The sequence below is a fragment of the Colletotrichum phormii genome (assembly GCF_030913505.1).
Source record: "Colletotrichum phormii strain CBS 102054 chromosome Unknown BDP81scaffold_8, whole genome shotgun sequence".
Taxonomy (NCBI): Eukaryota; Fungi; Ascomycota; class Sordariomycetes; order Glomerellales; family Glomerellaceae; genus Colletotrichum; species Colletotrichum phormii.
Window position 1 is genome coordinate 865,742 of NW_026851450.1, and position 18,288 is coordinate 884,029.

The 18,288-nt window shown below is 49.2% G+C and overlaps 2 protein-coding genes across 2 annotated transcripts; one reads left to right on the forward strand and one right to left on the reverse strand.

Moving 5' to 3' along the window:
* Positions 1-14,560: 14,560 nt before the first annotated feature.
* Positions 14,561-15,885, reverse strand: BDP81DRAFT_405736 (uncharacterized protein; the record flags this gene model as incomplete). The annotated part of the gene is made up of 3 exons (XM_060588950.1): positions 15,342-15,885; positions 15,010-15,288; positions 14,561-14,959 (listed from the first exon to the last, which is right to left on the reverse strand). The coding sequence occupies exons 1-3, from the start codon at positions 15,873-15,875 to the stop codon at positions 14,561-14,563; spliced, it is 1,212 nt and encodes a 403-aa protein (XP_060446315.1). The 5' UTR covers positions 15,876-15,885.
* Positions 15,886-16,711: 826 nt separating this feature from the next.
* On the forward strand, positions 16,712-18,054 carry BDP81DRAFT_517293 (uncharacterized protein; the record flags this gene model as incomplete). The annotated part of the gene is made up of 5 exons (XM_060595902.1): positions 16,712-17,019; positions 17,077-17,104; positions 17,173-17,405; positions 17,466-17,788; positions 17,863-18,054. Coding segments are annotated over 5 exons (1,084 nt in total), but the record flags the coding sequence as incomplete, so codon positions are not given.
* Positions 18,055-18,288: the final 234 nt, after the last annotated feature.

Genomic DNA, 18,288 nt, shown 5'->3' on the forward strand with positions numbered 1-18,288 from the left:
GAGAAGCCCTTAAGGGGATCGACCATGTTAAGACAGGATTAGTACTCCTACCTTCGTTAATAGATAGTATAAAAGTCCTGCTAGAGAATAGAGAATAGATCGCTGCCCTTCTCTAAGCGTAAGCGATCGAGTAACGCGATACTTAGATCCGAGCCTATATTGTAAACGTCCCTTATACTAGGCATTATCTAGTAACCAATACTAAGCTGGAAATCACGACCAAGGAGCTCCTTAAAGGGATCCAGGTCTCGACGAAACTCAAGCCTAAAAAAACATACTTCTCTAGGAAGGACGAAGTCGAAAAGCTAGGTACGGTAATAGCCTAGTTTAAAGCGGAAGCTCTAAAGCAACTACTAAGACGCCTCTGTTTAATAGGGGCCAGCGTTTTTATAAACCTGTAGTTCCTAAAGGAGAAGAGGTCTCCTTAATATCTCCGCTATGGCGGTTTTCATAGTAAACGAACGTATACTAGAAGGAAGAGATACCTTAAGTATAGCTCTCCTTCCTACACAACTAATTAACACCAGGCACCCTACGGCGGCACTAAGGGTCACGATAGCTATGACTACCCCTTTAAATACCCGTCGTATAACGGGCCTTACGCCGCCTTCGATGCGACTTACCCTATCCAACCTAAAGTAGTAAAGGGGGTAGTCTAGAGGAGGGATAATGTGTTACGAGCAGGACAAGGCAACCAACTGTGGCACAAAGCAAAAGCTTCGATAATGATGACTCCGGCATCATTGTCCCTTGTTCTGCATTATATAGCTACGCGCCCACAGTGACAAGTTGCGGCGGGCGTAACATAAGGCTTAGCTACGGGCCATCCGAGCTAAGGGAGAAAATTTATAGAGAAATGCGACCTAGTAATCGCATCGACATTCCGGTAAAGAAGAATAAACGATAGACTATACCCTAGTAAATAAGACATAAAAAAGATACAGCCCTCTAAAACCCTATAAATTATATAAATAAATATAGGTAGGCGGGCATCCGCCTACAAAATAGGACTAAACCTAGCTTACGTAGCCCAGATCGATATACTCCTAATATAAGAGCCGTCTATCCGTTCGGAAAAGAAGAGGCTCACAAGACACCACCCAGGTTTTAAAACTTTCACCCCAGTAGATAACTAGACCGAAGACCGTCCTAGGGTACTTACCTACCTCCGTAGAGGAACTAAGGTACGAGGTATATAAATACGGCCTCTACCCGATCCATCCACAGACCTACTCTTCTTACGACTCCTCTTAGGAACAAAGGAGGTCCTCATAGTCATTGACGTATACAACGCCCCTCGTAGCTCTCTACGATCTAGCTGTTACGACCCAACATGCATGACCAAGAACAGGGCCTGCCCCGCAGGCTCGCGGCGGTTATAATACACCACATATGCAGGAGATAAGGGACACTAGGCACCCTCTCACGGAACGGAAGAACTATGGTACAAGTCACGTGATGATAAGACAAGACATGAGCGGCCATGGTGGGGCCATGAGCGACCATGGTGGGGCCATGAGCGCTCATGCCAAGTAATGAGCGCTCATGCCGAACAATGAGCGCTCATGCCGAACGATGAGCGCTCACCCGATCAGAGGAACTGATCATTGACAAGGGATATGTTCAGGACCAGGACTAGTATATAGGATGGACTCGAGCCGGACTCTAGGACAGACTTTCCATAGCTCTTCAGCAATTAACTTCGTATCAGGATTAACATCCGCTTTCAGCTACTACCTTGACAAGACTACGATTGATCACCGAAGCCTTACCTACCCTTACGACTTACAGACATAGCTTCCCTGAAGCTATCCACGACTACGATTACTGTTACCAGTTCCGCAGCCTCAACTTCTGCAAACATACCTCACTACGACTAGCTGGCCGTAACACTAGCCAGGCTCTCAGGAATATCCTAGCGGCCTAGCAACCTAAACCTAAGGATCGAATACTAATTACGGGGGATTTTAACTTACACCATTAGACATAGTAGCCCGAGGCCACGAGTTCCCCGGACGCTGAAAACCTAGTAGAATGGGCAGAAGCCGCTAGCCTTATCCTAATATCACCTATAGGTGAACCTACGTACAAAGGCGGTAACACCCTAGATTTATACTAGGCGTCTAGTAACCTCTATAGGGCTTCTACCAGTATAGAAACGTCACTATATACGACATTAGACCACGAATCTCTGCTTACCCGGGTCCCCTTAGCCCTAATCGATTTACCTAGCTAGACCCCGGGAAGGTTTCGGCTCGACATGATAGACGAGGAGCTTTTCCTCGGCATTATTAAACGCAACTTATAACCTATACGCCGCACTATAAGTAATATCTAAGACCCATAGTCTTTAGATCTCCTAGTACAATAGCTTACGGACTATCTTATTAAAGTACTCACGGCTTCCATAAGCGCACGCTCGGAAAAGGTATAGGGAGACTATACTAGAGCGAAAACTATATACGTAAATACCGAGCCTATACGAGTAAGCGAGCGATATTAGTAAGACTCCGCGCAGCCGGAGTGTCACGGTAGCAGGCAGGTTGTTTGGCAGGTGGATGCTGGGCAGGCGGATCAGACAATCTATTGCTACGGGCAGGCTCTATCCTAAACAGGTACAGGCTCTGTTGACAAGACGTAGCTCAAGGAGCTACGTTTCTGGACATGCGCGACAGAATACAGGATGCAGAGTTTTATCCAGCCTCAGGCTTACGTAACCCGGCCACCGGATTACTCAACACCAACCTCAAGGTTGGGGGCTAGGACAGCGGGTCTGTGACACGGAGTAAACTATTAATAGGAAAAAGAGGAGGTCGAAGCTCTAAAACAGGACTTCCTCTACGAGTTTAAACGCTCCAAGGATGCCTTTTAGAAAGATAAGATCTCCTCAGCCTCCTCAAGCAAAGATATATTTAAAATAGTCGGTTAGTACAAAGCCACAAGATCCTTTCAGACCCCGCCACTCCAAAATATAAATAACCAAAACATGCTTATCTTATAACCAAAAAAGAAGCACGACTTATTTACCCGCGTCCTCCTTAAAAACGCTATAATCTCCAAGGACATACTAACAAAAAGCCCAGTCTTACAAAAGCAAACTACGCTTCCTTTCCCGCAGGTTACAAAGAACGAAGTACGGTCTTCGGTTCTCACCGTAAGAAACACGACTCCTAGGACCGACGGAATCACTACGGCTACTTTAAAAATAGTATAGCTAGTTATTAAGGATATTATCCTCTTACTTTATAGCGGGTATATACGCAAGGGTTAGCATCCTACTTATTTTAAAAAAGCAACTCTCGTAATCCTAGCAAAACCAGAAAAAAGAGACAAGACACTCCCGCGCTCCTATAGGCCAATTACGCTCTTAGCCGTCCTTAGAAAAGGCTTAGAGAGACTCATCGCCAGACGACTTACCTAGATCGTAATTAAACATCGTGTTCTACACGATCAATAGTTTAGAGCACTCCCTCTTCGCTCTTATAGCGACCTCATCGCAGCGACCATCCACGACATCAAGTACGCCTAACAAAGAGGCCTAGTTACCTCTATACTTACGCTTGATATAAAAGGGGCTTTCAACACCGTACTCCCAGGACGACTAGTCCGACGCCTCCGCAAACAAGGATAGCCGGAGAACCTCGTACACTAGGTCTTTGTTGGATTCACAGGTGGAAAAGGAAAATACTCGAGTATCGTGGGTAGCAACGATCACCGACTGTAGTGGTGATATTGCTTGTTCTTGTTGTTGTTTTTCAGTGGAAGTCTAATGTTACGACCCAACATGCATGACCAAGAACAAGGTCTGCCCCGCAGGCTCTGCCCCGCAGGTTCGCGGTGGCTACAGCGCACCATGTATGCAGAGGACAAGGAACACTAGGCACCCTCTCACGGAACGGAAGAACTATGGACAAGTCACGTGATGATAAGAGATAAGAGATAAGGATAAGGATATGTTGGATATGAGTTATCCAAGCTATCCTTGGATAACCAGGATATGAGCTATCCAACATATCCAGACAAAGTGGACTGTACAGCACTGTTCAGTTAGGATCGGACTTGTATATAAGGATGGACTCGAGCTGGGCTCTAGGACAGACTTTCCATAGCTCTTCAGCAATTAACTTCGTATCAGGATTAACATCCGCTTTCAGCTACTACCTTGACAAGACTACGATTGATCACCGAAGCCTTACCTACCCTTACGATTGACAGACATAGCTTCCCTGAAGCTATTCCCGACTACGATTACTGTTACCAGTTCCGCAGCCTCAACTTCTGCAAACTACCCCTACGACTAGCTGGCCGTAACATCCGAACTAATCTACTTTACCAAGAAACGAAAAGACGGAAACCTATCAATCATAATAAAGTTACCGGATAAGAGGCATTATACAGTTTAGGCCATTAAAAAAGGCTCTTCTCTACGCTAGCTCGGCGTTCACTTCGACCATAAACTCACATTCAAGAGTTACGTAAGAAACCTCTCCGCAAAGGCATACTAAATAATTAATAAACTACGGGGACTAGGGAACACTTTCTAGGGCGCGCCTACGTACTTACTACATCAAGCGATCACCTCTTATATACTACATATTTAGTACTATATATCTAAAGTATAGTAGCCCGGCAAGAGCCAGATAAAGAATAGACGTACTATCTCAAACGGGGTTAGTAGTCTACTATACTAACTAGACGCGACGTAAACCAAAGCCATCAGAGCGATAGTCCCTATATATAAAACGACGCCTATACCGATCCTACAGCGCGAAGCGGCTCTACCCCCAGCAAAGGTGATTCTAGACGCAAAGCTCTACACAACGTCCACCAGAATCCATCGTCTAGACGAGCAACACCCTCTCCGAACGAGACTCAAGGACAAATCAAGACCAAACTCACGGCTACGATAAATAGCAAGCCTCGTAAGTAAAAATACCAAATACATCGATCCGTTAGAACTCCCCCCTTAGGAACAACTAGCGGATTAGTAGACAGCCCTCGCCAGGGTCGGCTACGAACCTAATAAAACCAAAGAAGAACAGGCCCTCTCTTTATAGGCAGGATAGTAACTTTCTCCAAGCGGGACATTATTATCTATATTAACGGGTCCTAGATGTCGGACAGCAGCAGCACCTCCGCCGGAGCAGGCTAGGTAGGGTACTAAGCTATACGGCAGATCTTCCGCAGATCCGAACCACTCGGCTCCTAAACTAAGGTATATAACGCGGAGGTATATACTGCGTATTACGGCCTGATAGAAGCCACCCGGGCTCCTACGGCTCGTATAGTAAATAACGTCCACATCTACCTTGACAACCTTATAGTCGCGGCTAAACTATACTCCCAGAGCACAGGAAGCAGCCAGGCTAGATTTAGGGCCTTCAATAGGCTCTCTTCCTCCTGGACTCGGAGAAAAAGAGAGAGCTGGACAACCCCCGGCAGGGTTTATGTTTAATAGTGCCCTAGGCATACGGGAGTACCAGGAAATAAAAAAGCGGATACTCTAGCCAAGGAAGCCTACAAACTAATCCCAAAATCACAACCATAGCCCTTATTAGCGTACCTAGAAAGGCAAGCTAAAGCAGCTACCTTCCAAGCCTTTACCAGAAAATGGCTATCCCAATACCCTCGGCAATATACCGACCTCAAAATAATTCTTCACCCCAAGCCGCCCGAACTCCACCTCCCTCGGCACTTACTAAGAAGGCTATACGCAATAAGATCCCATCATAGAGACTTTACAGCATACCACGAAAAATTCGCTTATCAAGATACGTTACTTAACTATAGCTATAGGAAACCCAAGACACTAGTCCATTTCTATTTCTATAAGCGTAGACGTAAGGCTATACCGCGCTACCTCCGACAACGTATAACTAGCTAAAGTAAGTATTAATTTCTTATTAGGTTCTATTAAAGGAGCCTCTCTTCTATATGAATAGATAGAGGAGACCAATTTCTTTTCCGAAATTTGCCCGAGTTATTAAACAGGAACGTTAGGTAAAAACGGTAGCCTATAATATAGTTTAGATTAGCATAAACCATATCGGCATAACGCCCGGCACGTCCTTTTGTTACCAGACGTTAAATATATCATCATCATCATCATCATGCCAAGTAATGAGCGCTCATACAGGAACAATGAGCGCTCACCCGATCAGAGGGACTGATCATTGACAAGGGATATGTTCAGGACCAGGACTTGTATATAGGATGGACTCGAGCCGGACTCTAGGACAGACTTTCCATAGCTCTTCAGCAATTAACTTCGTATCAGATCTTATGATCGCTTTCAGCTATCTTCCCTGAGAACCTCTTTGATAAGACTACGATTGATCACCGCAGCCTTCCCTTACCTTACGACTTACAGACATAGCTTCCCTGAAGCTATCCCCGACTACGAATACTGTTACCAGTTCCGCAGCCTCAACTTCTGCAAACAAACCTCACTACGACTAGCTGGCCGTAACATTACACATATTTTGATGTGATTTTACTAATTGTCCTCATAATACCAGTTAAAATCTAATCCCTTCGAAACTTTCTGAAGAAGTGGAGGTGATCGCGGCGGTTCGAATGGTGTATATAAGCCTGTGATCGGACGCCGTTAGCAGGAGTTATTCATCATCCCATCTTCTACTCATCATTTTCAGCCATTTTTATCTAGTTAACTATATCAACTTCACACTTATAATGTCGACTGCTGCCACTACCGCTACTGCTGCCGCTGCCAACGCATATGAGATATTAGGCGGTCCGCGCCTCCGGATCTCGACGCAGATCGCGGAGGCTCTGTTTACTGACCCGCCTCTGAATCCCACGATCAACGACCTCCGTCCCATCGTCGTTGGTAGTCGGAAGTTTGTTCTTGAAGAGCAATTATCGCGAAGGCGTGGCCGTGGCCGCTCTAGCTGGATCCGAGAGCATGGCGAGTTTCTCGTCGAGATTATTCAGGGTCGTGCCGGCACGTCCTTTTGGAGTTGTCGACGATGCGACGCGAAGGGGTCTCCCCGTCTGTTCGGCGCCGCCGCCACCTCCGCGCCCCAAGAGCACTTACTTCGGTATGTTATCCCCAGCTTCCCTCCCATATAAATCACACACTGATGAAGCTGGAGTGGCCACAACGTCTGCAGGATCTCTGCGCAGTCAGATGAGGAGTCTGACGGTAGTACTCTCGTCGCATCATCCCCTCCGTACAAACGACCCCGCCCTAACAGCAACATCCCGAAGTCCAAGATCATGACGATGAGAGACCTCTGCGTTGCCTCCATCGTCTCTGCTGATCTCCCATTCGTCCACTTCGATAACACCTACGTACAGCAGATGTTTCGGTACCATAGTACGGAGGTCGCCGGAGAGATCCCGTGGGGCCGGACAGCGACTCGGGACCGTCTTGATGACTTCTGCCGGCGCGGAGAGGCTCTCGTCAAGTCCGAACTTCACTCTGCGGCCTCAAAGATACATCTTTCATTCGATCTATGGTCGTCACCGAATATCTACGCCTTTATGGCAGTTACTGGTCATTTCATCCATGCTGACGGCACCACGCAGTCCCGTCTTCTAGCCTTCCCGCAGCACTACGGCAACCACTCCGGCCGCAGCCTCTCGCAGACCCTCATCAACGTCGTCGACCGTTATGACCTCCGGGCCCGGCTTGGCGTAACGGTCTCCGATAACGCTACGAATAACGACACCTGCCTCCAAGCCTTCTACCGGACCATCTGGCCCGAGATGACGGTGGACGACGTTAAGGCCCGGCGTATGCGTTGTTACGGCCATATCCTGAACCTCGCCGCCCGGGCCTTCCTGTTCGGCGCCGACAAGGAGACTCTGGAGGCCGAGTCGGACTTCTTCCGGCTTTGCGATCGGTATGATGACGATCTGGAGCTCTGGCGGAGGCTTGGGCCCGTGGGTCGGCTCCGGAACATCGTCAAGTTCGTCCGGTCCTCTCCGCAACGAACGGAGCGGTACCGGAAGGCTGCAGCGGAGGTTGACGGAGACGCCGACTTCCGGATCTTCTTGAAGTCACGCCGGGAGGCCCAACTTATACTGAATAACGACACTCGATGGAACAGTACGTATCTTATGATCGAGAGGGCTGTGAAGAAGAAGGCAGAGATTCAGGCGTTTTTATTGGCCAACAACGACGACGACGACGTTGCCCAGCACATCCCAGAGAAGGATCTACTCTCTGGTGAGGATTGGAAGGTTCTCGCAGAGATTGGGATGATCCTTGAACCCTTCTATCGCCAGACGAAGCGGTGTGAGGGCTGGGGTATTAATGATGGGCACGGTCGACTCTGGGAGGTTACGATGGGTATAGAGTACCTTCTCTCGCATCTCGTCGACTGGAAGATCTATTACAACGCCAGCATATCTCCCAGTATCAGTAATGACGATGAGGGTGACTCTCAGCAGTCGCAGCAATCTCAGAGGCGTGCCAGCCGGGCACAACGCCGTCAGTACAACCTCCAAGCCCTACCTGATCATGTACGCAAGGACTGGGCATCGCCAGCCTCTCGATCTGCCTCCCGATTCGAGTCTCTCGACGAGGAGTGGCAGACCTTCCTACGCAGCAGCGTTGAGCAGGCGTGGCAGAAGCTCTTTACCTATTATGAGAAGCTCGGAGACTCCCCACTGTTCTCTGGTGCGATTATACTGAACCCATCATATGGCATCTCATAATTACGAGATATGTGGAGTGAGGAACACCAGAAGGGATGGGTTGAGAAGGCTCTGAAGTCCCTCACAGAGTACTTCGATCAGTGGTATCGTGAGCCCGGCGATATCTTCCCGTCTAGCTGACAGGCCGGCATACTTCCTGTTGATCCCGGGGCCGGGGACGGAGAGGATGTGCATTACCGGCAATGGGTCAACAGCCGGCGCCGGCAGACGCCGCCCAGGACGGATGAGCTCGATCTCTACCTCCGGCAGCCTCCGGAGGCTACGTCCGATCCCGTCCAATGGTGGAGGGACCATGCGGAGACGTTACCGGCACTCTCCCGGCTTGCCCTCGACGTCTTCGCCGTGCCAGCGATGGCGGCTGACTGCGAGAGGGCTTTTAGTACTGCCAAATTAACCCTTACCTCTCAGAGGCTCTCGATGCTGTCGGGCACTATAGATACCCTCCAGCTCAGCAAAAACTGGCTGAGGAGGAGCGTCCTCTCGCCTGTGAACTTCGGGTTATTGTCATCATGAGGAATAGCCTCACTTTTTTCCGATTAGTCAGGATTTTGCACGTGTTTTTATATGGTGATTGAAATGTATTAATTGCAAGTTCACCAAGTAGTCAAATCCTCAAAAAGAAAAAGATCCAATTTAGCAAATATGGGGGTCGAAATTGACTTGATTGTACTTGCGGAAGCGCTGCCGCTAATATTATCGCTACGCCGTATAACGGACGAGAGAAGCTTAGGCTTAACTTACCTTAAGCCTTTAACGGAACCCCAGGACAACTAAAGGGATTCCTCACGTAAGTCAGAGCCTACCAACGCTTTTACAGAATGAACTTTAAGGACGAAGCCGAGAAGGTTATCTATACCGCCTCCTTTTTAAAAGGAAAAGCCCTCGCATAGTTCGAACCACATCTTACTAACTTTATAATAACTCACGATTAGAATACTCTCAAGCTAGAGACCTAAGGCATCTTCGAAGGACTATACGGATTCGAAAATATACTTCTATCTCTATTCCAAGAACTAGACGAGGAACGATAACACGAAAAAGGACTCTCTAACCTTCGATAAAAGGGATCAGCCTCCTACTATATTATAGAATTTAGATAAATCTACGCCGACTTAACTACTCCGACAACGCTAAGATCTTTATATTCTATAAAGGACTTAAGGAGGAAGTTAAGGACGAACTATCTCGATAAGATGTTACGGCCAGCTAGTCGTAGTGAGGTTTGTTTGCAGAAGTTGAGGCTGCGGAACTGGTAACAGTATTCGTAGTCGGGGATAGCTTCAGGGAAGCTATGTCTGTAAGTCGTAAGGTAAGGGAAGGCTGCGGTGATCAATCGTAGTCTTATCAAAGAGGTTCTCAGGGAAGATAGCTGAAAGCGATCATAAGATCTGATACGAAGTTAATTGCTGAAGAGCTATGGAAAGTCTGTCCTAGAGTCCGGCTCGAGTCCATCCTATATACAAGTCCTGGTCCTGAACATATCCCTTGTCAATGATCAGTCCCTCTGATCGGGTGAGCGCTCATTGTTCCTGTATGAGCGCTTATTATTTAGTAAACTATCCCTATAGGCAAGGCCCAGGAACAGAAACGCCAGACTGGCCACCTCTCAGTCCCAGAGTCAGCCCTACCCCGACTTATCGACCTAGTAAGAGCTGGATCCTCAGCCTTACCTACCCTAGGGGAAGTACCTAGTCCAGCAGAGCTGGACACTCTAGCTACCCAACTAGTCAGCCTCTTCTATACAGCTATTCAAGCTGTAGGTAAGAGACGGACAAATCAGGGTAGGGGAGCCCCCTGGTGGACAGAAGAGTGTACAGAAGCCCACCGAGCTGCTATCGAGGCTAGGCGCCAGCAGGCCCAGGAACCTGGGCTAGTTATACCTCCCCCCATCCTAGAGGAGCAAAAGATCTTCTTAACAACTGTTAGAAGGGCAAAACGCGCTTACTGGACTACTAAGATCGAAGGGGCTAAGACAGACCAAGACCTATATAAGATAGTAGGCTGGCGGAAGTCTAGCTTAGCTGTTAAAGGCCCGCCCCTTATAGTAGAAGGTCAGATATTCGACAACAGCTACGATAAAGCACAGGCCCTACGAAAGGCCTTACTAGAGAGATTCAAGGCTACAGACGACTTACCTGGGGATCCTTTTACTATCCCAGTAGTTGCACAGCGTCTAGTGCCCTGGCAGGATGTGGTTAGCATGGAAGAAGTACGCCATGCTACTCTGACAAAGACTACAACCCCTGGGATTGACGGGATTACTACAAAGTTACTACAACACACCTGGGAATCAGTAGCTAGGCCTATACAGCAGCTCTTCCAGGCCTGTATTCAAGTAGGCCACTTCCCTCGACCGTTCCGCAAAGCAGAAGTTGTCATGATCCAGAAGCCAGGGAAAACAGACTTCTCGAAGACTGGGTCTTGGCGTCCGATATCCCTTTTATCCTGCTTGGGTAAAGGCCTAGAGCGGCTAATAGCAAAAAGGATGACCTACCTTACTATCCTAGATGGGGTTGCTAGCCCGCAGCAGGTTGGAGCACTACCAGGCAGGGCTGCAGTCGACCTAACAGCCTGTCTGACCCACGAGATCGAGAGGGCTCTAGACTCAGGGCTCACTGCAACTCTTGTGACAATGGACGTTAAAGGGGCTTTTGACTCTGTCCTAAGAAACCGACTTGTTATCAGGCTACGACAACAGGGTTGGCCTAGTCATCTGATTAGGCTGATCTTCACCTTTACCTCTAGCCGAGCAGCCCGGGTCAGGCTAGAGGATACAACTACAGAGGATTTCCCTCTATCCTGTGGGCTACCACAAGGCTCCCCACTATCCCCTATTCTCTTTTTACTATATTTAGCGGATATCCTAGCCGACGATCAAGAGCTACGGTTTGGCTATGCGGATGATATAGGCTTAGTAGCTACTAGCCCGTCGCTAGAAGAAAATGCTATAGCCCTAGGCCAAAAGATCACTCATATCCATAACTGGGGCACTGATAACAAGGTTGCTTTTGACCCAGCTAAGTGTGAGGCAGTCCACTTCAGCAGGAAATATAACCAGACAAAAGACCTACCAGATATACAGGCGACGGGCCTAACTATTAAGGCCTCAACTAAGCCTGTACGATGGCTAGGAGTCTGGTTCGACAAGAGACTCACCTTCCGTCACCATGTCGAAACTAAGGTGGCAGCGGCAAAGAAGGTAGCCCAGTTCCTACGGCACCTAACAAATACCAAAGGGGGACTCCCAGCAGCCGCAGTACGACAAGCGGTTATTGCCTGTGTCCTTCCAACAGCCTTATATGGAGTTGACACCTGGTATGCGGGCCTAACCAAACCAGCCCTAAACAGCGGCACCAATACTAGCAGTAGCACTGCTTTACAGATACCTACAGTTGGTACAGGACAGAAGGGCCTGGCCCGTAGACTTAGCAAAGTTATTACAGCAGCAGCAAGGGCTATCCTGCCTGTCTGGAGAACCACACCGACCAGTAGCCTCATCCGAGACGCTGGCCTTCCCACAGAAGAGGTAGCCCTCGAAGCAGCGCGACTACGCTTCGCTATACGCCTGCAGAAGGTTGACCAACAGCATCCCTTGGTCCCAAGGCTGCTGCAGTCAGGGCGGCAACAGACCAGGCTTCAAAGAACAGCTGGCCTTTTACCTAAGTGTCCAAGGCCAGCGCTCCTACAGCCGCAATACCTCCCAGGGTCCTATGACCCTATAGTTACACAGACGAAGGAAGTAGCAGCTAGGATCTTCCAGGCCTGGCTCAAGACTGTGCCAGGTCAGCATACAGTCGTATACTCAGACGGCTCCAAAGCTCCTGACGGGGCTACAGGGTTCGGCTTTGTTATCTACCGCAATAATAAACGTATAGCCCAGGGCTGCGGCCGTCTCGGCTTAGCAGAAGTGTTTGATGGTGAGGCGGAGGGGGCGAGGGCTGGGCTCCGACGGGCCCTTCAGACCTCCCAAGGACAGCCTATACACATCTGCATCGACAATACCAGCGTTATTCAGGGGATTTGCGGTAAGGTCCCAGAATCCTCACAAGCGGCCTTCCTTGAGATCCAGGAGGTAGCTAGGATACACGATATACAAACGCATTGGTCCCCTGGGTACCAAGGTATTAAAGGAAACGAAGAAGCAGACAGCCTAGCTAAGGAGGGCACAACCCTACTAGTCCCAAGGGGACAGCTAGCAACTCTATCAGGGATCAAACGGCTTGCTAAGGAGCGTATACGTCGCCAATACAGAAAATGGTGGATACCCCTCGGGAGGTCAGCCGCAAGGGCGGCAGCGCCTTTGCCGCTACGGCGTTAAATAGAACAACAACAACAACAACAACTCTCTACTTGTTACGTGCGTACTGTAACCCTTAGGTAAGCCCCGTTAATTAGAATTCTTCATAATTAAAAATAGAAATAAGGCAAGTGTTGATGTTGTTGTTGTTGTTCTATTTAACGCCGTAGCGGCAAAGGCGCTGCCGCCCTTGCGGCTGACCTCCCGAGGGGTATCCACCATTTTCTGTATTGGCGACGTATACGCTCCTTAGCAAGCCGTTTGATCCCTGATAGAGTTGCTAGCTGTCCCCTTGGGACTAGTAGGGTTGTGCCCTCCTTAGCTAGGCTGTCTGCTTCTTCGTTTCCTTTAATACCTTGGTGCCCAGGAGACCAATGGGTTCGTATATCGTGTATCCTGCCTACCTCCTGGATCTCAAGAACAAGTAGAGAGGGACATATACATATTTGCCCGACTACTAAGTATATTAAGCAGAGGTTTGCTATCAGATCCATTCAACTTCACGGTCTATAGATTAATACATAGACAACAAATAACTTCCACTTAATTTAGACTACAGGATAGCCATATGTCTCACAACCGTAACCATGAACGACATACTCCCCGTAGACATCCGGACGTTCGTAACATAACGGGTTCAATCATAACCTAACCTGACCACGACCATGACGAAACCCCGAATGCAGCCCTTGAGTGCCCTTATGAGCTACCGCCTCTTCCTCAGACGGACCTCATAGGAGCCCGCCCGCCAAACTCAAGAAGACCAACATTACAAAATCACTGAGGGATAGAAATTGAGAGGGGAACCGGGGCCGCCACACATAAAAGTCCAATCGTGCATTACGTCTAAAGGTTCGCATTTACTATCTGGGCTCGAACTCTATCTGCGATGGATTTCTAATTAAGAAAAAGTTCTCTGCGTAATTCCTGGTGAAAAACAATGCTAATCTACCTCCTCGTGCAGAAACTTGAAGTAACCTAGTCTCCTCGACGTATCACTACCGTCACATTAAAGGACGATCCCATAAGATCGTCCAAGGTCAACATTCGATCGGATTTCCAAACACTTCATCCTTTACCGCTTTGACTATAAGTAGTCTTGAGTAACAGAGCTTAGATCGAGCCCGTCGCATAAAGCCGACACGGACCAGAAGCCCGGCGGCTGCGGGGCCATCCCGAGGGGACTCCGGGGAGGGAAGACGAAGAGCTTTCCGCTGTTAGGGATTTGCGTAAGGAGTCGCCTATTTCGCTAACAAAAGATGCCAAGAAAAGGTAGGCGAGAGGCATGTGAGATATGTCAGCTGGGACATGGCGGCCTAGGGATAACGGAACTCGCATTTACTACAGACTCTCGTTTATCATAAGGCTAAAAGCTTCGCTGCTCCTATTTTCCCTTTCCCCTTTTTCCTAGTTTAAGACTTATTTGCAAGACTGGACACTGAAAAACATCCCTGCTCGTTATCGAACGATGTGGGCATTTGTTGATCCTGCGAAGCGAGTCCCAGCAACATGCTATGCAGTTGACTGATGCCATTGCATGTCAAGGAGGCCCTAGGATCAGAGTGTTCCTTCCTCAATTTAAGCGGTGTCCTCGGAGTCGGTCTCCGCAGAGGCCTTGCCTCCGTAAATGCCGACACTCTGGCGCTTCTCGACGTCGTCAGCGTCAGTAGAGGAAGCGCTCTTGCCTCCGTAAATGCCGACACTCTGGCGCTTCTCGACGTCGTCAGCGTCAGTGGAGGAAGCGCCCTTGCCTCCGTAAATGCCGACACTCTGGCGCTTCTCGACGTCGTCAGCGTCAGTGGAGGAAGCGCCCTTGCCTCCGTAAATGCCGACACTCTGGCGCTTCTCGACTTCGTCAGCGTCAGTGGAGGAAGCGCCCTTGCCTCCGTAAATGCCGACACTCTGGCGCTTCTCGACGTCGTCAGCGTCAGTGGAGGAAGCGCCCTTGCCTCCGTAAATGCCGACACTCTGGCGCTTCTCGACGTCGTCAGCGTCAGTGGAGGAAGCGCTCTTGCCTCCGTAAATACCGACACTTTGGCGCTTCTCGACGTCGTCGGGTCAGTGGAGGAAGCGCTCTTGCCTCCGTAAATACCGACACTTTGGCGCTTCTCGACGTCGTCGGAGTCAGTGGAGGAAGCGCTCTTGCCTCCGTAAATACCGACACTTTGGCGCTTCTCGACGTCGTCGGAGTCAGTGGAGGAAGCGCTCTTGCCTCCGTAAATACCGACACTTTGGCGCTTCTCGACGTCGTCGGAGTCAGTGGAGGAAGCGCCCTTGCCTCCGTAAATGCCGACACTCTGGCGCTTCTCGACGTCGTCAGCGTCAGTGGAGGAAGCGCCTTGCCTCCGTAAATACCGACACTCTGGCGCTTCTCGACGTCGTCAGCGTCAGTGGAGGAAGCGCTCTTGCCTCCGTAAATACCGACACTTTGGCGCTTCTCGACGTCGTCGGAGTCAGTGGAGGAAGCGCTCTTGCCTCCGTAAATCCGACACTCTGGCGCTTCTCGACGTCGTCGCGTCAGTGGAGGAAGCGCTCTTGCCTCCGTAAATACCGACACTCTGGCGCTTCTCGACGTCGTCAGCGTCAGTGGAGGAAGCGCCTTGCCTCCGTAAATGCCGACACTCTGGCGCTTCTCGACGTCGTCAGCGTCAGTGGAGGAAGCGCTCTTGCCTCCGTAAATGCCAACGCTCTGGCGTTTAGTGATATCAACTTCGTCTATGGTCGATGTGGCCTTGCCACCGTAGATGCCCACACTCTGGGCTTCGCGCTTCTCCCAAGGCTCTGAGGCGTTGAGTTCGTCCAACTCTTTTTCAATTGACTCCTGGGAGCGCGATGCGGTCGGTAGGGCAAACGCCGAAGAGGCGAGCAGAGCGGCGATCACAGCGGGCCTCATGGTTGCAAAACTTACCCCTGTGATTCAAAGCGAGATTTTGGTATATGGACAAAACACTGTGGTTTAGATTGGATATACTGTTGATGTTATTGACTAAGTGCTTTATAGAGAAGGACTTTGTCTTATAGTGCGCCAGGCATGTCAACTATATACAACATCGAGGGGCATTCAATGCATCTCTCAATACGGGCTGTTCCTCATTCAAAGCTGCTTTTTCTTCAAGTTTTTTTTTGGCCGCCAATACAGTCTCTATGTGAGCCGTACGCCCAATGTACTTTGGACATTGTTCTTGCCGACTTTAGCCACCAGTTCATTAATTACACTTTATCTAACCCCACCGAGATGGTCACTTGCCCGTTGTTGAGTCAGAGAAAACAGTGCACTGTGTGGATATCAGGTGTTTTCTCTACCGTCCAGGGGTTTCTTTCGAATACGCCCAGGGCCTCCAAACACCCCGTCGGTACATAATTAGAGTTTACTGCCCGGCCTCGCGAGTTAAACTGCTGTCGACGGCATTCTGCTTCGGAAAATTTGTCATCATGAAATCGGCGAAATAATTAGTTGAGGGCGTAAGAGAGCGACCGTCTGATCTGATTGTTACTCCGTGGATCCGTTCATCGAGGTGCCGGTTTGCGACGCAAAGGCTCTGCGTGATTCGTCCGGCTCAGCACGCAATATCGTTATATCAGAGATTTCTAAATTCTCTCTCCATCGAGTGTATGTGTGCATTTCGTGTCCTATCTGCAGGTCTGCCTGTGAGCTGTTCAACTGAACGCATTTCGCTTCTCCGACACGTCAGTATACCTACTGACATATCCAATCGAGCTGCTGGTCATTATGGGTATACAGGCAATTAGCTACAGGCGTTCTCAGGCCTGCTGGTCATTATTGCTTGTGTATCTCCTTCTTAATACCATACACGCGACAGCCTCACCAGTACAGTACTGCACCATTGACAAGAGACACAACGTCGATCAATGCATCGTTGCTTTTTCTTATCACAATGCCTCTTCTGGGGGGAACGATCTTCAGCTGTATCTTTCGGCAAAATTTGAAGAGCGTAAAGGCTATGCAGCTTTCGGAATAGGATCATTGATGGATGGAGCTTTGATGTTTGTCCTTTACCCGGGCCGGCGTGCAGGAGGTATCTACATTTATTCTGAATGGACGTTGGGAAGACTGTAAGCTGATCAACTCACAGACGTCACCTTCAGCCTGCGAACAACACAGTAAGTAATAACCTGGTTTTCCCAGTGCTCCTATGATTTGTGCGACAACTAAATCGCATCGGCTCCAGCTTTCACAATCCGCCAGAAGTTGCGCACGATGGACCTTCATACTCGGTAACTAACGCTACGGTTGACGGCTCGTATCATAACGTTGGAATCGTTTGCTACAGCTGTGATACATGGTCTGGAAACAAGTTCAGCGTACACTCGGAGAAACAGCCCTGGGTGTTTGCAAACAATTACGACTGGCTGATGCAGACTGACGACCAAACCAAGCCTTTAACCTTGCACACCTTCTACGGTAAGATGAAGCTAGCTACTCGTTCTTACCGGCGTCCCACTGAAGTATCACTCGAACCAGACACATTTCAATTGAATATGAAGGCTAGTTACTCCGAAGAAGACAGGGCAATCCCACTTGGCCTCTTGAACAACGACCGCAACTTAGATTTTGGCCCGAGCAAGCACGGTGGCCCCTCTTCGAGCCGAAAGTTATCACCATACGTAGCTCACGGCGCTCTCCAAGCACTTGCGTTCTTGGTGTTGATGCCAACTGCTGTTGTTATCATTCGCAACAAAAATGAAAGTTCATTCTGCATTCATTGGATAATACAGACCGTTTCCGCCGTTACTGCTGCATGCGGAATTGGCTTGGGTATATACGCATCAAAACTCATCATAGAGGTACGCAATGCTCAATACTTCAAGAATACTACTGGACCCTGCTACATCGCGGTACTTACTTTTCGTTGCTCCAGGTCCCGTCTACTAGAGGAAGCCACCAAATAATTGGGATGCTCATAGGTATCGGCCTTTTCATGGCGCCTAGCCTCGGCTACTTACATCACGATTGTTTCTTGAAGACTGGACGGCAGACTGCTTTTACTAAATGGCACCGTCGAATCGGGTACATCAGCATGATCAGCGGATGGTTAAACACGTTACTGTGAGTGGGCAGATACTCGTCAGCCAATTCCTGCTGACTTGAGATACAGAGGTCTTTGTGTTGCTGGAAAGTCGAGATGGTGGTCTGCGGCTGTCACGGGTTGGTGTGTCGTACTGGTCTGTTGTATATGGGTGGTTCCAAAGTACTGGAAGTGGAATTCAGGAATGGTCCGCCGGTCCTATATCAAGTTGGAGCAGATTTCAAACTAGATAACGTACTTGATAAGCGAGCTGCCCAG